The 23326-nt window shown below is 38.6% G+C and overlaps 1 protein-coding gene and 4 pseudogenes across 2 annotated transcripts in view; 4 read left to right on the top strand and 1 right to left on the bottom strand.

Annotated features, from left to right (window-relative positions):
• The first annotated feature begins 1442 nt into the window (after positions 1 to 1442).
• LOC131696189 (DEAD-box helicase Dbp80-like) lies at positions 1443 to 6711 on the top strand (annotated as a pseudogene).
• LOC131696183 (uncharacterized) lies at positions 2983 to 8251 on the top strand (annotated as a pseudogene).
• A 1526-nt stretch (positions 8252 to 9777) lies between these two features.
• On the top strand, positions 9778 to 10860 carry LOC131696172 (coiled-coil and C2 domain-containing protein 2A-like; annotated as a pseudogene).
• Positions 10175 to 12873, bottom strand: LOC131696165 (uncharacterized; annotated as a pseudogene).
• Positions 12874 to 21562: 8689 nt separating this feature from the next.
• Positions 21563 to 23326, top strand: part of LOC131677890 (uncharacterized) — a 129479-nt gene continuing 127715 nt past the window's right edge. The window contains exons 1-2 of one of the 2 annotated variants that reach the window (XM_058957982.1): positions 21563 to 21709; positions 21766 to 22025. In XM_058957982.1, coding sequence (XP_058813965.1) covers positions 21784 to 22025 — 242 coding nt within the window. In that variant the 5' untranslated portion in view covers positions 21563 to 21709; positions 21766 to 21783. Of the gene's footprint in view, positions 22026 to 23326 lie in introns of both variants that reach the window. The other variant, XM_058957981.1, reaches the window with a different exon arrangement.

Below are 23326 nucleotides of genomic sequence, written 5' to 3'. Positions count from 1 at the left end.
CAGTATGCTGGCATTCGTTATGCATAACTGTTGTTAATCAGCATTTGAAAAACTGTTTAAAAACTTCTTGCCAGTAAGCAGCATTCTGAGTGCACAACAGTAGTAAAAAAGCATTTTCATAGCACAGCAGTAATGTAGCCGTATATTTTGCCAAAAGCGACTTTTAAATAGCATTTAAAACGACTTAAGTGCTTATCAAGTAGCCGTTAAGACGCATTCAGCATGCTTATTGGTTACTTGGGAACATTAAATCGATACAACCGCAGCAGTACCAACTACTCCAAATCCAGCAACAGCCAACAACCCCTCAAAAAAGGACCACATAGCAATTACTGCTCAAACGAACAACAGGAGTTTACGAATGATGGACACATCGGAAAACATTTCATCGGCACATTCTACCTTAAAACTTGTCTGCCACTATTTTTACCAGCGGTTGCCTTCCTGATTTAGAGAAATCGGATTCAAGCACAAACGTCATATTCCAGCCTTGGTTCCTACTAGTTCCTTGCATGAAAATATCACTGCCTCCACAGTGCTCGTGATTCCATTCCAGCAGCAGCAAGCAATCACTATTCGAGTGCTTATCGCCAACATTTCACAGCAAGCTCAGCAGCAGAAGCACCTTCAACCACAACATCAGAAAATTAAGATTTCTTCCAGACCATGACCATCATCCTAAAGGTCGGTAGCAATAACGTTCAACCGACGGTACAACCTGGTCAGCAACCGCAATTAGTGCAATAGATCCAAGCCAAATGTAGAAGACCATTGACCAACTGCAAAAAAGTAGCAACAGCACATTCAAACACAGTAGCAGCAGCATACTATACTGTACCATGCGGTGTGCAGGAGGACTTTTTTATTCAGTTGGTGCGGCAAGGTGAGGCATTTTTATTACCTTTTTTATTTCGAAAGGATCAGTACCGTGTTTAGTACATTGTAATGTAATACCCTATTCTTTTTTAAAAGCTCGAGTTCACTCATTTACGGATATTTTTTTATTTTGATTTTTTCAGATCGAACACCAACAACATAATATCATGGTAATCACCCAGCAAGAGAACGCAGTGATAATGGGCCAACAGAAAACACAACATCAAGATGCTCGGAAAGGACTTTCTCTTTCGGTATGTATTTACCAGTAGCATCCCTCCTCCAAACATTCCTTTGCATATCTAGATGTCCACACATTCACAGAACCAACATAATGGCACGTCATGTTCAATCGGCTAACCGTTTGGAATAAGCGCTCATCATCGGTTTCATGGCAGGGAAGTGAGCAGGCAAAAGAAGGCATCGTTTTTTCCGCAAGGTCGCTCTGGTCAAAATTTCAGCGAATTGCAAGGAATAAACCACCCGAGGGACAGTACCCGTGCTGATTCAGGACGATTTCCCATACTTTGTACCTTGCTATTGAATTTTAATACCCGATCGAAACGATGGCAAGCGCTACCGATAACTGGGTCAAAAAGACGACGGATCAAGACATTTCTGCACACGGTAAGTGTTTTTTTGTTATAACCTATTTTTGAAGCGATCATTGGGATGGGATTTGAATTTTTCTTTTCAATACAAATAGGTTAGCGAACTGAGTACATATCACCAAGGATAAGGATTCAGAGCCGGCGGCTGGCAGTTCAGAGAAAGAGAATGCGGAAAAACCTAGTCCACCGGCAGTAGAACCAAAGCTGCACCTGATGTTTGGAGTTCGGTAGCTACGGAAATTCTGACTCTAGCAGCTCCTGAAGAAAAACAAGCTGCAAGAGAAAATGGAGAATCACCTTCCTCCGCGGAAGATGCAGAGGCATTCAAGTAAGTCGAAATCTGCAGAAAATTTTAATTAGGACATAAGGAACATTGACAGCCTCTCTTTGTTTACTTTCTCTTTCGATTATGACGTCACTATAACACTTTGCACTAATTTTCCAGTACATAGCCGATAGTTTTTACTAAAATATTAGGCAAAGAGTTGAGTACTAAATAATGAAACGACCAAGTAACAAACAGAAGAGAAAGACCCCAAAGAGAATCTCATTGTTGCTTACGTCCTATTCTAAATTTTCTCCCGAAATATTTAGTATCAGCTTTAAAATTATCCGTGACTAATCTTTTAGCCCGGCGGATGCAAGTTTGCTAATGAAAGATGTTCGCAAAGGTCTAGTAGAATCAAAGCTGGATCTGAAGGTGCAGCGGAAGGATTCTTCTTCGCCGGTTGGTTGGTTACAACTTTCGAAGCTTTGCACGTGAAGCCGGAATTACTTCAGGGAGTCTATGCGATGGGTTTCAACGCCCCTTCCAAGATTCAGGAGATGGCTCTACCTACTCTGTTGGCCGGTCCGCCACGGAATATAATCGCCCAGAGTCAGTCGGGAACAGGAAAAACCGCTGCCTTCGTGCTGGCAATGCTCAGTTGAGTCCATCAGTTAAAAAACTATCTGCAGATGATTTGCCTTTCCCCCACGTATGAGCTGGCAATTCAGAAGGGGGAAGTAGCTGCCAAAATAGCAAAGTTTTGTCCGGAAATCAAACTTCCTCTCGCCGTTCGCGGTGAGGAGACCGTCAAAGGGGCGAAGCTGAATAATCATATCATCATCGGAACACCCGGCAAGCTAATGGACTGGGGTATAAAGTTCAGGACGTACGACCTAGTTTTCCATTTTTGTACTGGACGAGGCGGGTGTTATGGTCGGTGTTCTTCTTGGCCACGTACGAGCGCGAGGTGATGGAGTTTGCCGAGTACATCGTAACCAATCCGATCGTCATTCGGCAGGCGCGGGAGCAAGAATCACTCGATAACACCAAACAGTACTACGTCAAGTTCCGCAACCAGGACGAGAAATTGTGTGATTACCGTCGGACAAGCGATCATTTTCTGTCATATGATGTATAGGACAGTTGTAAACTCCAAGTAAACTTATTTTCAGAACTGTTAATCGATCGAAACAGGTACGCAACACGGCCGGTTGGTTGACCGGCAGGATGTCCCAGGATGGTCACTCGGTAGCGGTACTGTCCGGTGATCTAACGGTGGAGCAACGGTTGGAACGAACGTTTTGTCCAGGGGTAAGTTCCACCACTTGATTCTGGCTACAGCACCAGGTTACGGAGAGATTCTTTCGTCTTAGGTATCGACGTCGAACAGGTGACCATTGTCGTCAACTTCGACCTGCCGATGGATTAGTAGGGACGAGCCGATTGCGAAACGTATCTACATCGAATTAGACGCACCGGTAGATTCGGTAAGTGTGACTAATTCTTGTGATCCTATAGATTGTATTTCTTCCCACTTCTTTAACAGAACGGAATCACCATCAACCTAGTGGGCAGTGATCGAAGCATGATGATTTGCAGATCAATCGAAAAACACTTCCGGAAAAAGATTCAGTTGCTAGACGCGGAGAACTCGGACGAAATTTAAAAGATCGCACCGTAAAGTGTTTTCGACCAGCTACTGGTGAAAGGCGTAGGAGCTTTTTTGGGTCATACTTGTTTTGATTCTGAATTTATAATTTTATTATATTTTTTTAATTTTTTTTTCCTTGATCTGACATAAGGTATACAAATGTAACCAACAGGGTACCGTAAGCTAATAAATTTACAATTACAATTACAATTTATCTCTACCCAGTTCTATCCAAACATTTGAAAAGAGCCTAACTGCAAAATGTAACAAATTGAAATTTCATGTTTTCCATTAACAAATATCTACCCGAGCACGTACATAACACAACATTTGATTATGAAGAATTTTGATAGCGATTTTACAACAATTTATAAAAGGGCCTAATTGATTTTTATGACCGAACTGATTATGAAAGGATCTAACTGATTGAAAAGTGCCTAACTAGCAATACACTCGTTTTAAATGGATTATAACGTATTATTGTATTATGACTGATTGTAAAAGGCTTATAACATCTTTTCCATAATTTACATACAGGGTCAATCTGACCATCAAATTAGAATTCAGTTAATTCGTCTAACTTTTGGTGTAATATCAGACTTGAACAGCATTTTTTGTGTGAGGTATTCTGCCGCTAGAAGCAAAACTGTCCCATGTGCTATGGGAATCCCTATACACATGGGACAATTATGCTTCTTACGGAAGTAATACAAGTAGTAGCAATATGCGCAATTCCTTAAACCTCTCTAGTGTTTCATGCAATAAGAATTATCACGAATTACTTATGGCAATAAATTTGAATTACGATTCTCACAATTGTTATACCAAAAATAGGTTTGTATCCGTACTGATTATTGGTAGCATTCCCTGAGACTTCCAGAACCTTTAGTAGTAGCCATTGTTATCATAATCGATTTTTAACGTCAGCCAAAGTTTAAAGCCTAGGGTTTGGTTCGACCTGAAACCGATTGAGTCGGAGTCGGTTGTTATATTTGCGTTATATTTCCGGATTCCGAAACGTGTTTCGAAAGGTAGTTTCCCCGAGACTTGTGAAAGCGTTAAAGGCGGCCAAGGCAATCAGATTTGCTTCTTAATGGTCAAACGCCGATTTAGAGTTACGATTCGGACAATTACAATAGATTTGGTTTGAGCGAATTTCGATCATTTCCCTGGGTCTTCTAGAACCGGTAGAAGCAGCCAATTTAGATAGAAAATGGCCAGCCAATGATTTAAATTTCCGATTGCAGGAATTGTGCTGTCTAAATTGGTCAGACTGAACTTCCCCGAGACATCCCGAACCGTCACAAATAAGCATTATGATTAATCATGCTCGAAATATGATTCACGCTGAGTACGTCACTTCCCTGAGAGCTTCATGAATGGCAAATAGGTTTACAATTGTTACTGATTTCATACACATCCGTGATGAATTAATAAAACACATCATTTAAAACATTTAAATGACAACAGAAATATAAAAAAGAACTAAACAAACAACAGCTGATGTCGTTTTCCAGTTATCAAAAGCGACATCTAACAGCAAACACACAGACTAGTTTTCGCGAGCAAATGTCAAAATTCCGCACGGAAGAAGGAAAAATATTTCGCGACCTCATTTCGCAAGAGGTGCATACTAAGCTTTAACTGGGAATCTGCTCACTTTTATCCAGCATCCAGCCAGAAATGTACGACCAAGATCTGCACGCTTCCTGCCACATCTTTGTCAGATGTTTTGCTCGATTCATGCTAAATTCTACCAGGTAGGAATTGCCAGGATCTTTGCACAGTTTATGTCCGAGTTATGCCCGGGGTTTAGCTCGGTTCCTGTCAAAATTTGCCAGAAAATGCGAGAGAAACCGAGTTCGCCCTACACGCTCATTCATAAAAACTCAAATTTCTGGCCACTCAAATTTGAGTTTCATAAAAAGTGCACGTGCATTTCATAAAAAGTGCACGTGGTCAAAAAATGAGTTTGCTTCGTTTACTCAGTTTTGAATTTGGGATGAAAATGTCAACTTTGAGTAGATTTTACTCAAAAAGCAAATGCAAAAAATAATCAATTCGTATTTTTAATATAGCAACAAAAAATCTCACCGGCACTTCAAATATCATTTACCTGAACCTCCAGGCGCTACTGATGCCTGGAAATATAATCCGAGAATGTCTCTCCTCCTATTTCACGTAAATCAGCGCCTCGTTGTAATGGCAGAAACTACAAAAAACAGGAAAGGGTAATTGATTTGAACAGAAGCAAAACTCAGATAAACTTACCTTTTAATTTTGTGAATGATCCGAATCAACTCTACAACTGCTATGTCCACGACTTGGTCTTTTATCCAAGTTTTAATTAACGTCGAAGTTCATTAACTTTTTCTTGTCTTTAACTACCCATGATCGCATAGTTGTCCCGTTTTCTATGGGATTTCCTATCTTTATGGGACTGATATGCGATCATGGGCAGTTAAGTGCTTTTTTCACTCGAAATTTCGAAAATTGAATGGTTACTCACTAGTTGAGTTAATTTTACTCAAATAAAAACTCATTTTTTGACATATTGCTCCCATTTTTGAAATTGAGTGTTGTGTACTCAAATTTTGAGTAGTTTTGAATGAGCGTGTAGCTCAACTAACCCGACAGGACCCAGTTAAACTCATTCCGGAACCGGTTCGGATTTCTTAATGGAGTCATTATGGATTCCAACCCTCTAAGAACGGTTGGTTTCAAAATCGTCCAATGAAGGACGTTCGTTGGACCAATTTGGACATCGTCCAAATAACCGTTCAACGAACGTCTATCGTTGGACCCGTGTTGAACGATTTTGAAACAATTTTTTGGACTTCTCAGTGGGAAATCAAATGCAACAACCGATTCCGACTCAGAACCGGTTGTTGCATTTGATTTGGAATCCATACTGACTCCATTCAGCATTCCGAATCAAATTCCGAATGGTTTGACCGGGAATACACGCAGAAAACTGACAGGGCTGCCAAACCAAGACTTACAGAAATCTAGCAGAGCGGTCTCTGCCAGAAAATTTGCTCACTGGGAATTTCGCTCTGCTCAACTTTTGCTAACTTTCTGCTTGCCACGCTGACCGCGAGTGCAGAGATACACGGAAACGAAAAACTACCTAAAATTGAGTTCCTTTGACTCAATCTCGTGGTATCGTGGGGGAACTTAAAATTAGGTAAACCGTGTTGAAGGTAGTTTCCATTTAACCACGGCAAAAATTACAACTCATTGATATGTTTTTTATACTCAAGTCGAGGTCTTCCGTGGAGGAAGGTACTTTTGAGTTGTTTGGGGTGAACTCAAAATTAGGTAAATTCAACTTATTTACTTAATTTTGAGTTCACCCCAAACAACTCAAAAGTACCTTCCTCCACGGAAGACCTCGACTGAGTCGAATCTCTCTTTTTGTTTTTGACAACACTAATAAGTGCTAAAGCGACGCACAACTCAAAAGTAAGTTAAAAGAACTTATTCTGCAGGTTGTTTTATTTAACCGTGTAGAGATTTGAAAAAGCTGAGTGCATATAAGGAGAGTGACGACACTGTCAAAATTGGAACAATGATTTGTCATTCCAAACGAGTCAAGCCCATGTATTTTGAGAGGTCGTTTGGAATATTACTGACCGAGGTGTATACACGGAAACGAAAAACTACCTAAAATTGAGGTCCTTTGACTCGATATCTTGGTATCGTGGGGAACTTAAAATTAGGTAAACCGTGTTGAAGGTAATTTCCATTTAAAGGTTCCCCCACACTGACGCGATTTTGTCGCAGCGACTGCGAAAATTTCGCGAAGCGACTTGTCGCTAGCAACTCTGCTCATGGCGACAGATGTGCGCTCCCATACTGACGCGAACTTTTCGCGTCGGCTGTTGCGAAATTGCAGCGATTTTTGAACAATCGCTGCGTGCGAGCATTGTGTCACAGTCGCTGGGTGTTCGCCAGATATTCAAGATGGCGCAGACTAATCAACTATTGTCATTTGGCGCATCTCAACTTTACATAAGTTGACCAGAATTCCGAAAAAAATGAAAATAGTTATACGAAAAAAATCGCCTAAATTTCAAAACCAAACTGATGGACGCTTCTATACCACTACCAAGTCCAACAAAACTATTTGAAAACGAAGATTACATACCGTATGAAAGCCAGGTAAATCGAATAAATACTGGAGCGGTAAAATTGAATTGAAAGTAGGGTGGTTGGAGCTATTTACTATAATCCAGTGCTTCAAGTCCTTCGAGAATAAAAAATATTCCAAAGCGGACTCATCTTTCCAAAGAGCTGATCGAAAAATAGTTCGACGAACCCAACGATTCCGACGTAGAAGAATTAGTGAAAGCATTGGAAAAACGAAACGTCGGTAATAATACGGATGATGAGAAAGGCCTCCCGGAAAAGGACGATCATTTCTTGTTCAACGAAGATGTTTTAGCATTTTGTTTGAGGGAAGAAATTAACGCCAATGAACGGTTGAACATGTTATGCCAAAGATTCCATAACAATCTGAAATATAAGAATATAAAGTTCATACCGCAAATCGAGCGGGAGATTGAAGTTCCCCACAACATAAAGATAATCGATGAAATCTTGGGTACGGACTCGATCGGAATTCCCATGCGATCAGATGATAATCATGTTTCTTCAGCTGGACGAATAAATAGCAACCTCTCGTCGAGCAAGTTCTGTATGTTGGTTAACGGTATAACCCAATAGAGCAAGTGCACATCAAATCAAAATATACTCACACTAGCTTTGTTCCAGTACAAGGAAATCACTCCGGAGTAAACAGGAGCAAAAAATTCTTGCTCCTTTTTACTCCGGTTTGCTACCAGAAGAAGAGAGAAAAGGAACGATTTTCTCCGGAGTACTTCCAGTTTCTCCTGGAACAGACCTACTGATAGCTACTCAATTTCTCACGTGTATATGTACATGTATCTGTCCGCCTAGATTGAGAGAACATTCGAAATCAAAACCCCACTGCTTCTGGTCGGATATACGCGCAGCAACGACGAATCATCTGAATACACCTCTATCGAAGACTGCATATCAAGAAGACTGCTAACTCTGTCCAGAATCTGGAGACAGTAACAGCAACGCCACTTGCGGGTACTTCCCATAGTGATGCACACACACATATACACTTTTACATTAAGCTTCCTACCTGCAGACAATAGAGGTGCTGTAACCTCTGTCGCTTCTCGTTTGTATGGGGGAAGGAAAGAGATATCAGTCTTCTTAATATGTAGTCTTCGCCTCTATGCTAACCGGATCTAATCTGCCGTACACTCAAAAAATAAATCACTTTGATTTCATGTGATTATTCTCATAAATACAAATGTTTTCAATTTCGACATAGATTACGTGATTCATATAAATCACATCTAACAACTATGTAGCGGCTATGTGAATAGCATATAAGTTTTAACTGACGTCAATCTTTGATAATCCAGCTTATATGAATTTCATGTACGAAAAAATCAACCGTGAACCGACAACTTGCTGGGTTGGTGTTGTGTTCTTCGAAAGGTTTGTATTGTTGAATTTATTTGCATGATAGATACATCTGATATTCCATTTACTTTAATTTCAGGGATCCATTGGACGAATGGCCAAATTCTCGGTCCAAAGTTACCGATCAATTACTTTTTAGTGCGGTATGTTCTATAGCACAGTATTTAATGTTAAAGTTCAAGTTTAAAAGCATGCGTTATAATAAATTGTAAAATAATCAAAGAAATAAATATAGACATCTTAGTGTTTGAAAATTAAAAATACTTTTATTGTTATATATTAGTACCATGCAAATTAAACTATCTGTTTCAAAGATAAAATTTATCTGGCTCATCAAATAGAAGTTACATGTCTTCTGTATACTGCGCAACGGAGATTCACGTAATAATTACTAAAACACAAACATGCATAATATGTTTGACTTCATGTAATATATACGTGAATTCCCTTTCCCAGGTATATGAAAAACACGTAACTTTGACCTGGTGAGCTAGATAAATATTATTTGATGAGCCAGATACTGATATATCGGTCTATCCTATATAATGTACGTGAAAAGTGTGGTGGATGAGATTCACATATGTTTTCATGTAAAAGTAACGTTATTTATTTTTTGAGTGTATACTGCCCATAAACGCAAAAGAGTCCCATGTGGATTTTTGTCGAAAATGAGTTATCCGTTGGATTGTATTCTGTATCACCACTGAATCACACTGCACAAATAAGATTACCGGGTTTGTTTAGAAAATATCAAAAAAAATACCAAAACATGGTTGTCCCATCCATTTGGCTCAATGGATGGGACAATCTTGAACAGCGTTTTTCTCGGCTTGCTGTTTTTCAACATGGGACTCTTATGCTGTTATGGGCGAGAGTTAACTTACATCTCCTTGTTTATAATCCTGGTACCGAATGTGGAGACTCCCAAGTTCGGCACCAACGGGCTGGAGTGTGTGGTGTTGCAGCAGACTGGTGCGTATTTATCTGTGAGGAGAGGAGTACCGCAGCGAGTTTCCCAGGAGGGGATGCTACCGCTAGCAATGTTGATCAGTGGCGAAAGGGTCTGCGTTACAAGGCTGCTTGGTCCGATCAACGTTCCCTTTGTGATCGATGAAAACGTGGAGCTAATGATATATAGGCGATATGTTTCGCCAATTCCTATTCACTACAACATGGACGCATGTTCACAAATTGGCGGAATTCGGTCCACTAACCGAGTAATTTTTAATCGGTTCCAAAGATAGACAATATTTATGAAGCCAAGCTTCGCCGAAGGATTAAGGTGTTTTATTACCTTGTTTTACATCTTTTTGGAGTACGATGTGTATCTTATCTGAGGACAAAGTCTCCTAACAGGCGATAGTACTTTTGTCATTATACGAGAGAACAACGATTTCTACTTTGTAGATCCAACCAGCGGTAAAAAATACTCCAGCTCCGATACGTACTGTCCTTTAAGTAGAATTTACTACTTTGTCAATCAGGACAACGTCTAGGGAAATATTCAAAAAGAGAACCGGGTGTTCCTGACGCAGCTAGATGTGAACAAATCAGCCTACTGAAGACCGCTATTCAATCGATCTCATGAAGCTCCCACCGGTTGTATTCACGATGGAATTTACTTGTACAAAAATGCACTGAATGTACGAGATTTGTAAAAAACTATTGAAAAAAAGATTGTTAAGAAGATTGCAATTTGGAGAACGCACCGTAAAATTACATGGAACCGGTTAGTTTATGAAGCTATCAATTGTGTATTCTCGGATGGTATGCTATAGCAAAAAACGCAATAACTATATTCTAGTTTCAGCCATATAAGTAACCAACTTGCATACGCCCTTCCCAACTTTCAGTCGGACACTAGTCTGGAAACTAATACGAATAGCAATCTGGAACTGTTCAGTCAACTGTTATCCTTTCTTCAATAGTATATACAATATAAAGTATGCTGCAATTTAAACTTTAAACTTGCTTTTCTAGAAATCAATATATTGTCACTTAGCCCGGTCTGACGTAACTCCGACCAGTTCGCTCTCAGCAAGACTTATTCATTACCAGCCATCGAAGTTTAGTCTTTGGTCGTGGTTGCCGAACGAACCATCGCAGATCCGGATCGCAAGAATCTGGGGGATTTGTGTAATCCTCTATTTTCTCCACAGTTATTTCCACCAAACCTTATGACACTGTTGCTATAATTTGTATTTTTCGTAATTTTGCAGTTTTATTACGTACGAAAATCTGTTAGTTTACACTGTACATCAGGTCAAGGAAAAGCATTTTTGGTTAAAGTTAACAATTAACATAAGGAGCGAATAATTATTTATAATCTTTTGCGCAGCGAATGCCTGCTCAGCTTTATACTCGTCGAAAGCCTCTACGAGGACAACCCGCTTGATCTCGCTACATCTTACGAAGTAAGATAGCTCATTTAGAATTTTATCCATGGTATTGCTCAATTGGGGGCTTCTGCAGATCATTCTCGACAGTTTCACCGGGTGTCCGACGGTTCCATACAAATAGCTACATTGGACCCACAGTACGATGTACGGGTGATTGGTAGTTAGTTTGCACCGCTTCTCCTTCTATCGCTGTATTGTAGCACAATCTGTATCTGCTTCGTAAGCGGAACCACTCACAGGGGCAATGGTACTTACCCAGCCCAGGTAGTACTTTAATATCGCCGTTAGTAGTGCGCTGATGAAAACATGTGTATCCTTAATGTCGGCCAGCAATAGCAGGTAACAAAGATCGTTCATAAAATTATTATCAATTTTAAGCGCAGCCCGATTAGAACATGTACTGCTTTGAGTTCCAAGAGTGCACGCACCACTGCTTAGCGTTAGCCACATGGAATTTACCAGTTTGGGTACAGTAAAAAAATCCACTGGGCACTGCTGCGTTATGCCGGCAGCCAGCATTATCTGTAGTAATAAATTAACACACCTGTTTGAACAGGTAAGTGAAGGGTTTCTATCAAGCCTACCTGGAGTAACTGCGGCTACCTGTAGCTTGCGTTTTCCGCCGCCATTCTTAAACGACACAGCATTGATTCAAATATACTCATGTGTTCCGAGCTGAATGCTTCAATTTCCTGCAGCATGTCATCGTTAGTTGAACGCACAGCACAATTCCTAGATGTGCCTTTTTGTGCAAAGGTCTCCCGTGATAATTGGTTGCAGTGGAAAGAACTTCCCCGCTAAACGCTTTTTGTCTAGTCAGTACTATGGTTTCACTATTCCGTCGATTTTTACCACCGGCGCAACCATCGCTCGCTGTCACTTGACTGCTAATGTTCGTATTGACCTCGATGAAAGCTGCCATACTGACTATAGTCGTCTAAACTTGTGCAATTCAGAGGCTGTGGAATATCAATACTGGTATCTAAACTAAGTCTTCGAAAACACTCGAAATCACTAGAAATTGATGCTAGACTGCTTCGGTGCGATGGCGTGGTTGACTTGATGAAAACGCCCAAGGTTCCGTTCCACCATACCCTGAGTCAAGGCCACTTTTGGTTGAAAGTCTCGGATCTGCCAGATGCTCCAAATGCGCAAACTCGATTGGCAGTGGTGGCCTTTGTCTGTGGTTGTACGAAGTATCATATTACGTCAAAGTGGACGAAGTAACAGTAAACGACCGTAGTGACGTTGTACCTATGGAGCTACGATCACTTTCCGACGTATGTCGGCCGTTGTATAGTGCATTCTGACCGATACTTGGCAGTTCATAGCCCAAGTAGGTGGAAGTGGATACTTTTTTACTGCTGTTGCTGCTACTGTTGGCTACTGAAACACGTAAGCATACTTAATGGTTTTTCGAGTTTTTAATCAATGTACCTTCAAACTGCTGTCCTGGAAGACTATAGGTGCAGAACCAAAAATCATTTCGGCCATCGACGTGGTATCGCTTTTGGTATAGCTGTTGTCTGCCGCTAGAAGCATAATTGTCCCATGTGTATAGGGATTCCCATAGCACATGGGACAGTTATGCTTCTAGCGGCAGTTGTGCTGATATAAAATTTTGCGATGATAAAATTTCCCACGCTGTTGGATCGCTTTGTGGCTTTGTATTGCGGTACTGCAAGTGGACGTTGTTGCTGCATTGGATTCGCCGGAAATTTTCTCGACCGCACTGGAATCAAACAGTAGTTTACGACCTCGAATGTCACATTCGCAGACAAGAACACGAACCTGGTCAGCGGTGAAAGTTGATTCTTCTGAGGTATATTTCTGTGTTGCTGAACTAGCACTGCGCTTCTTGGTATACTATAGTTGAAAACAGATTGTTGAATAATGCAATATTTATAGTCAACTGATTTACTATCCTCTCTTCTTGTTTGTTTTCTTACTGTGTCTAGACTGTGTCGAGCAAACGACCTGCTTCACGCAAAGATGTTTTAAATACAAAGACACGCGGACAAATACACTATTCTCACTGAATGGCTGATAAAACAATCGAAAAATATTTTTTTTAATTTTAGGACAACATACGTCGTATTACCATGAGATTAAAATTGAGGTTGTCCCATCTAGCTACTATAGTTTGCAAATGTCACTTTGTGTCGCTTGTAATGCGAAATTCGCGCCGGTGTGGGCACACATGCGAATCGCACTGTCGCAGGAAGCGCGACGAAATCGCTAAGCGAAATTTTCGCAGTCGCTGCGACATAATCGCGTCAGTGTGGGGGAACCTTAAAGCTAAGTATGCACCTCTTGCGAAATGAAATTTCCTATACAAAACCTATGCATAAAAAACGTCGCGAAATGTTCGCGAAAAAAAATTTCGTTTCCATTTCGTAAGCGGTACGCAGCTCTCGCGAAAACGATAACGAAAAATGCAGTTAGCCGAGACACGGTTCGACAAACGATAAGTTTCATAATACTTCCGCGAGATAGCGCTGCTTTCTATGCGCTGTCACCAAGGCAAACTTTTTCCTTGCGAAATAATGGTCAATGGTATTATTTCGCACGGAGGCTCGCGAAATTTTGACAGGTTGCAATGAAAAAATATAAAAAACATAAGATTAGTAATTTTTTGTATTTTTTTTCATCGCGACCTGTCAAAACTTTGTAGTTTTGAGAATCAACATTTTGAATTTGAATGGTAAGTTTTAAAATATTATTGGAATTGTGATTGTTTCTAGTAATTATTATTATTTACAGGCACACCCGAACAAAGCAGCCACAAGAGCAGCATTTTTCGTCAGCAGCAGAAGCAGCAGCCATCTATCTACTTGATAAGTTTTCATCAACAACAACCAGATGCTACAAATCAGCTCAACTTGACTCAACATCCTGGATCTGGCAATCAGCCAACCAACATTAAATCGATACAACCGTAGCAGTACCAACAACTCCAAATCCAGCAGCTGCCAACAATCTCAAAAAAGAACCACAGCAATTACAGCTCAGAACCAACAAAGCAACAAGAGCTTTTTTACGAATAATGGACCCAACGGACACACTTTATCGGCACATTCTGTCGTAAAACTTGCCTGCCACTATTCTTACCAGCGGTTACCTTCCTGATGTAGAGAAATCAGAGTCAAACACAAACGTCATATTACTGCCTTGGCTCCTACCAGTTGCTTGCATGAAAATATCGCTGCCTCCACAGTGCTCGTGATTCCATCCCAGCAGCAGCTAGCAACCACAATTCCAGTGCTTATCGCCAGCAACATCAGAAAATTAAGATTTCCCCTAGACCATGACCATCATCCGACAGATCGGTAGCAACAACGTTCAACTGACGGTAGAACCTGGCCAGCAACCGCAACTAGTGCAATCGATCCAAGCCAATCAGGGCCAAATGTAGAAGACCATTGGTCAACCACAAAAAAAGATACATCAACAGCACCTTCAAACACAGTAGCAGCAGCATACTGTACTGTACCACGCCTCGTGCAGGAGGACTTTTTTATTCAGTTGGTGCAGCAAGGTGAGTCATTTTTACTACCTTTTTTAGTTTCGAAGGATCAGTACCGTGTTCAGTACATTGTAATGTAATACCCTATTCTTCTTTCAAAAGCTCGCGTTCACTCATTCACGGATATTTTTCATCATAATTTTTTTCATATCGAACAGCAACCATAGCATATACACATCACCGAACACCAGCAACATAATGCCATGGTAACCACCCAGCAGCAGAACACGGTGATAATGGGCCAACAGTAAATACAACATCAAGATCCTCGGAAAGGACTTTCTCTTTCGGTATGTGTTTAACAGTAGCTTCTCTCCTCCAAGCATTCCTTAGCATATTTAGATGTCCTTGTCAATTTACAGAACAAACATAATGGAAGCATACTCTACACGCGCGACATATTCAATCGGGCCAACTGACTGTGTGACTCGTTTGGAAAAAAAGCGCTCATCATCGGTTTCATGGCAGCGAAGTAAGCAGACAAAAGAAGGCGTTTTTTTCCGCAAGGTCGCTCTAAGCAAAAGTTCAGCCAATTGCAAGGAATAAACCACCGGAGTGACAGTATCCGTGCTGTTTGGGACCTTTTTCCATATATTGTAGCTTTTGAATTTTAATACCCGGTCGAAACGATGGCAAGTGCTGCCGATAACTGGGTCAAAAAGGCGGAGGGAGGATCAGGAAATTTCTGCACTCGGTAAGTGTTTTTTTTTGTCATAACCAACTAACCTATTTTTGGAGCGATAATTTTTCCATAGGTTTTGAATTTTTCTTTTCAATACAAATAGGTTATCGATCTGAGTATCCCTAAGGATAAGGAACCAGAGCCGGCGGCTGACAGCCCAAAGAAAGAGAATGCGGAAAAACCTTCTAGTTCACCGCCAGTAGAACCAGCGATCAAATTACTCCCGTAGAAACGGCTGCACCTGCAGTTTTGTTTTCGGTAGCTACAGAAATTAAGACTAGCAGCTCCTGAAGAAAAAAAAGCTGCTAGCGAAAATGGCGAAACAGCTTCCACCACGGAAGATGCAGAGGCATTCAAGTAAGTCGAAATCTGGAGAAAATTTTGATTAGGACATAAGTAACATTGAGAGCCTCTCTCTGTTTACTTTCTGTTTCGATTATTACGTCTTTATAACACTTTACACTAATTTTCCAGTACATATCGAAAGCCGATAGTTTTTACTAGAATATTAGGCAAAGAGTTGAGTACTAAATATTGAAACGACCGAGTAATTAACAGAAGAGAAACACACCAAAAAGAATCTCATTGTTACTTACGTCCTATTCAAATTTTTCTCCAGAAATATTTAATATCAGCTTTAAAATTATCCATGATTCATCTTTTAGCCCGGCGGATGCAAGTTTGCTAATTAAACTTATTCGCAGGTGATTTGCCTCTCCCCACGTATGAACTGGCAATTCAGAAGGGGAAAGTAGCTGCAAAACGGCAAAGTTAAACCGTTCGCGGTGAGAAGATCGTCAAAGGGGCGAAGCTGACTAATCATATCATCATCGGAACAGCCGGGCGTTCGACCTTAAGAAGATTGCAATTTTTGTACCGGACGAGGCGGGCGTTATGATCGCTGTTCTTTTTAGCCACGTACGAGCGGGAGGTGATGGGATTCGCCCAGTACATCATAACCAATCCGATCATGATTCTTCTGGTGCGGGAGCAAGAATCACTCGATAACACCAAACACTACTACGTCAAATGCCGCAACCAGGACGAGAAATATCAAGCAATTTCAAACATGTACGGTGTGATTACCGTTGGACAAGCGATCATTTTCTGTCATATGATGTATAGGACAGTTGTAAACTCCAAGTAAACTTATTTTCGGCATTGTTAATCGATCGAAACAGGCACGCAAAACGGCCGGTTGGACCAGGATAATCACTCAGTAGCGGTACTGTCCGGTGATCTAACGGCGGAGCAACGGTTGGCCGTTCTGGATCGATCCTGAGCCGGACTAGAGAAGGTATTGATTGCAACGAACGTTTTGTCTAGAGGTAAGTTCCACCACTTGATTCTGGCTGCAGCACCAGGTTACGGAGAGATTCTTCCGCCCATCAACTTCGATCTGCCGATGGATTAGCAGGGACGAGCCGATTGCGAAACGTATCTACATCGAATTAGACGCACCGGTAGATTCGGTAAGTGTGACTCATTCTTGTGATCCTATAGATTGTATTTCTTCCCACTTCTTTAACAGAACGGAATCACCATCAACCTAGTGGGCAGTGATCGAAGCATGATGATTTGCAGATCAATCGAAAAACACTTCCGGAAAAAGATTCAGTTGCTAGACGCGGAGAACTCGGACGAAATTGAAAAGATCGCATCGTAAAGTGTTTTCGACCAGCTACTGGTGAAAGGCATAGGAGCTTTTTTGGGTCATACTTGTTATGATTCTGAATTTATAATTTTATTAATTTTTTTTTCTTCCTTGACCTGACATATGTAACCAACAGGGTAATAAATTTACAATTAAAATTACAATTTATCTCTACCCAGTTCTATCCAAAAATTTGAAAAGGGCCTAACTGCAAAATGTAACAAATTGAAATTTCAGGTTTTCCATTAACAAATATCTACCCGAGCACGTACATAACGCAACATTTTATCATGAAGAATTTTGATAGCGATTTTACAACAATTAATAAAAGGGCCTAATTGATTTTTATGACCGAACTGATTATGAAAGGACCTAACTGATTGAAAAGTGCCTAACTAACAATACACTCGTTTTAAATGGATTATAACGTATTATTGTATTATGACTGATTGTAAAAGGCTTATAACATCTTTTCCATAATTTACATACAGGGTCAATCTGACCATCAAATTAGAATTCAGTTAATTCGTCTAACTTTCGGTGTAATATCACACTTGAACAGCATTTTTTGTGTGAGGTATTCTGCCGCTAGAAGCAAAACTGTCCCATGTGCTATGGGAATCCCTATACACATGGGACAATTATGCTTCTTGTGGCAGTAATGCAAGTAGTAGCAATATGCGCAATTCCTTAAACCTCTAGTGTTTCATGCAATAAGAATTACCACGAATTACTTATGGAAATAAATTTGAACTACGATTCTCACAATTGTTATACCAAAAATAGGTTTGTATCCGTACTGATTATTGGTAGCATTCCCTGAGACTTCCAGCACATTTAGTAGTAGCCATTGTTATCATAATCGATTTTTAACGTCAGCCAAAGTTTAAAGCCTAGGGTTTGGTTCGACCTGAAACCGATTGAGTCGGTTGTTATATTTGCGTTATATTTCCGGATTCCGAAGCGTGTTTCGAAAGGTAGTTTCCCCGAGACTTGTGAAAGCGGTAAAGGCGGCCAAGGCAATCAGATTTGCTTCTTAATGGTCAAACGCCGATTAAGAGTTACGATTCGGACAATTACAATAGATTTGGTTTGAGCGAATTTCGATCATTTCCCTGGGTCTTCTGGAACCGGTAGAAGCAGCCAATTTAGATAGAAAATGGCCAGCCAATGATTTAAATTTCCGATTGCAGGAATTGTGCTGTCTAAATTGGTCAGACTGAACTTCCCCGAGACATCCGGAACCGTCACAAATAAGCATTATGATTAATCATGCTCGAAATATGATTCACGCTGAGTACGTCACTTCCCTGAGAGCTTCATGAATGGCAAATAGGTTTACAATTGTTACCGATTTCATACACATCCGTGATGAATTAATAAAATACATTATTTAAAACATTTATATGACAACAGAAATATAAAAAAGAAATAAACAAACAACAGCTGATGTCGTTTTCCAGTTATCAAAAGCGACATCTAACAGCAAACACACAGACTAGTTTTCGCGAGCAAATGTCAAAATTCCGCACGGAAGAAGGAAAAATATTTCGCGACCTCATTTCGCAAGAGGTGCATACTAAGCTTAACCACGGCAAAAATTACAACTCATTGATAGGTTTTTTATACTAAAATTTAAGTTGAATTTACCTAATTTTAAGTATACCCCAAACAACTCAAAAGTACCTTCCTCTACGGAAGACCTCGACTGAGTCGAATCTCTCGTTTTGTTTTTGACAACACTAATAAGTGCGAAAACGAGGCACAACGCAAAAGTAAGTTAAAAGAACTTATTCTGCAGGTTGTTTTATTTAACCGTGTACAGATGTACACATTTTTTTCTATGTGTGCATCAGCTGCCACTTTTTTCGGGCAAACAAGAAGAATGAAGAAGAAAACAGAAGCACGTGGTCTCATGCTTCATTCTGATTGGTTAGTGATGTAAACATTTGCCCTTTTGCGATCCCGGACGCCATACTTATTTTTACCACGTGCTTACAAGCTTCGTTTCGATTGGTCGGTTTGTTGATTATGTGTTTCGCGGTCCTGGGCCGCCATGATTAATTTCACTAGCAACAAACCAACACACTCAAACTTGACGAATGTGAACACCTATTCTATAATGCATCTCGATTACTGACAGATAATCATGACAGTTGTCCTTACATAAACTCTACACGCCACCGAAAAACTACCTAAAATTAAGTACTTTTGACTCAATCTCGTGGTATCGTGCAGGAAGGTAAAATTAGGTAAACCGTGTTGAAGGTAGTTACCATATAAATACGGCAAAAATAATAACTCAACCTTGAGTTTAATTTACTTAAATTTAAGTTGAATATACCTAATTTTGAGTATACCCCGAACAAGTCAAAAGTACCTTACTGCATGAAAGACCTCGACTAAGTCGAATCTCTCGTTTCGTTTTTGACAACATTAATAAGTGCGAAAGCGACGCACAGCTCAAAAGTACCTAAATTTAAGTTAAAAGAACTTATTCTGTAGGTAATTTTATGGTTGCGTGTAGGATAGGATCCGCCAGCTGGCTTCTTCCTAGGATACCCTCTAAGAACGGTTGGTTTCAAAATCGTCCAATGAAGGACGTTCGTTGGACCAATTTGGACAACGTCCAAATAACCGTTCAACGAACGTCCATCGTTGGACCCGTGTTGAACGATTTTGAAACAATTTTTTGGGCGTCTCAGTGGGTAGGATCCGCCAGCTGGCTTCTTCTTATATTTTACTAATCCCTGTTGAAAACGACATACCCCCACTCAACCAATGTTGCCAAAATATTTGTTTTGTTTCGGTCGTACATTTGTTCTGATTAAAATATTCTATATTATGTACCAATTTCATGCTTCTGGAAAAATCAAAGATTTAGTCTTTATATCCGCATTCAAACGATCATAACGTCTTTTTCCATCGAAATACAGCAAAACAAAATAATATATATTCGTTGTTGGACATTACGAAAAATATCTTCATGCCTCTTCATTTTTGTAAGTTGCTTTCTGAGTCAAGCAACCTCTGCCACAAGAATAATCTTCTCTATTCGGATTTATTTTAAATATTCTGAAACTATTTTTCTGCAAGGTTTAATTTTTGTTTTGGAGCAATGTATAGGTTTGTTCCAGTACTACATGTGATCGTTTCGGAGAAAACAGCAGTAGAAAATACACGCTCCTATTTACACCGATGATCGATTCAGTTGAAAACTGTAAAATTCAACTGTATCGATAATACCAAAGGAAGAACAAGAAGCGACTTCCGGGATAACTTTCTCCCTGTTTGCTCAGTACTTCCAATTTACTCGGTACTGGAACAAAGACAATTTTTACATGAAGTTCAAAATATTTTCATACTTACGATACACAGCATGTTGATTTCGAAAAGAGGCATTTCCGCATTATTCCGCACACAGAACAGAATCCATGATAACCGCGCTACCTGATCTCTCGGGAACTTCAGTTCTGGATAGTATGTTTGATTTCGATGTTATAGAAAGAAAGCGGTATCTCGAGAAAACAAAAAAATCAACACAGTTAACAATCGTCGTTTTATGTTTGATATCACAATATGACAACACTTCCAAGCAGCCCTTTAGTACTTTTAGTTTCCAAACCGAAGGTTTGCCTATGTCACTTTCGTCCAATCACGAGCTGGTTCAGAATTGGTTCAAAAACAGGGGACAGAGCTGGCGCCCGGTCAAACCATTCGGAATTTGATTCGGAATCCTGAATGGAGTCATTATGGATTCCAAATCAAATGCAACAACCGATTCTGAGTCGGAATCGGTTGTTGCATTTGATTTGGAATCCATAATGACTCCATTCAGAAATCCGAACCGGTTCCGGAATGAGTTTAACTGGGTGGATCCTATCCTACCCAGTTAAGCTCAGCCGGAAATGAACCGGAATTCCGGCTGGATCCAGTTCGTATTCCGGCTCCAGTGACACAACCGATTCTAGTTAGAATCGGTTGTGTCACTGGAGCCGGAATGCGAACTGGAACCAGCCGGAATTCCAGTTCATTTCCGGCTGAGCTTTACTGGGTAGTATAAACTCTGGAAAAAAGTATCTGGCATCTCTGAGTGGCCTTTCTGCGCAGGGTGGCCAGACCTACCGATTTATCGGTAGTCCTACCGATTTTGGTCTTCCCTACCGATTCACAGACGACCAATGCAAAACTACCGATATTTTGTTATTCCTGCCGAAAACTACCGATTTTTATTGATTTTGGACACATCCTACTCAACATTCATTTTTTGGGTTGGATTTGGTCTGAGATCTGTGTTGTCAGTATTTTACAATTCTATGTGAATACTACGATTTTAGGACAACAACCCGGCCTACCGATAACTACCGATAGTGACCCTACCGATATTAAGGAATTCCATCTGGCCACCCTGTGCGATTCCTGCATGTTTACGCATTCACACCAGTTGTAAACTGGATGTAATTTTGAAAAAATAATATTGTTCGAATGGTTTAATGTAAAAATTCCAGTGTAAGAGGTATAACCTAGGACATTTTAAGCTATAAGCAAGTTGAATTGAAAATCGCTTCGCAGATTCTACAGAGATCCAAGATGGATAACCTTGTCGACGATCCCAGCTTTATAGACGCAATTGTTCATGAAGTGAAATCGCAAGGACTTTTTGATCAGTTTCGAAAAGAGTGCCTAGCAGATGTTGACACGAAACCAGCGTATCAAAATCTTCGCCAGCGTGTTGAAACATCTGTGAGCAAGTTTTTATCCCAACAGAAGTGGTCGGATAATATTCGCCACAAAAATCAATTGCGTGAAAGGTTGAGGAGGAATATTATTGAGTAAGTACCAAGATTTCATATCATAATAAACGTCGAATAGACAGCCTTATGTTATATATATATATATATATATATATATATATATATATATATATATATATATATATATATATATATATATATATATATATATATATATATATATATATATATATATATATATATATATATATATATATAATATATATATATATATATATATATATATATATATATATATATATATATATATATATATATATATATATATATATATATATATATATATATATATATATATATATATATATATATATATATATATATATATATATATATATATATATATATATATATATATTATATATATATATATATATATATAATTATATATATATATATATATATATATATATATATATATATATATATATAATATATATATATATATATATATATATATATATATATATATATATATATATATATATATATATATATATATATATATATATATATATATATATATATATATATATATATATATATATATATATATATATATATATATATATATATATATATATATATATATATATATATATATATATATATATATATATATATATATATATATATATATATATATATATATATATATATATATATATATATATATATATATATTATATATATATATATATATATATATATATATATATATATATATATATATATATATATATATATATATATATATATATATATATATATATATATATATATATATATATATATATATATATATATATATATATATATATATATATATATATATATATATATATATATATATATATATATATATAATATATATATATATATATATATATATATATATATATATATATATATATATATATATATATATATATATATATATATATATATATATATATATATATATATATATATATATATATATATATATATATATATATATATATATATATATATATATATATATATATCATGAGCTGTGTTGCTTCCTTTCGCACATTATATCTGGAATACGTATTCCGCCTCCCTATCTCGTTTACATTCACGGCTTACATATACGGTAATTGTTCCGAATCGCGGCTTTTTGAAAAGAGGGTTAATTTCTTTTGGAAATGGTTCTAAATGGCCTATTTTATAACAAGCAATGCAAAAATTCGGGGGGAAAGCTTTAAAATAGTTTAAACTGGAAAAATAAGTTACTCCCACTTACCTTACTAACAATGGCATTGCTCATGAGAAAGTGACGTTAAGGGTGATGGTAA

Source organism: Topomyia yanbarensis, chromosome 1 (genome assembly GCF_030247195.1).
Source record: "Topomyia yanbarensis strain Yona2022 chromosome 1, ASM3024719v1, whole genome shotgun sequence".
Classification (NCBI taxonomy): domain Eukaryota; kingdom Metazoa; phylum Arthropoda; class Insecta; order Diptera; family Culicidae; genus Topomyia; species Topomyia yanbarensis.
The sequence above is the reverse complement of the archived record's forward strand: the minus strand, read 5'-3'. Positions and strand labels throughout refer to the sequence as shown.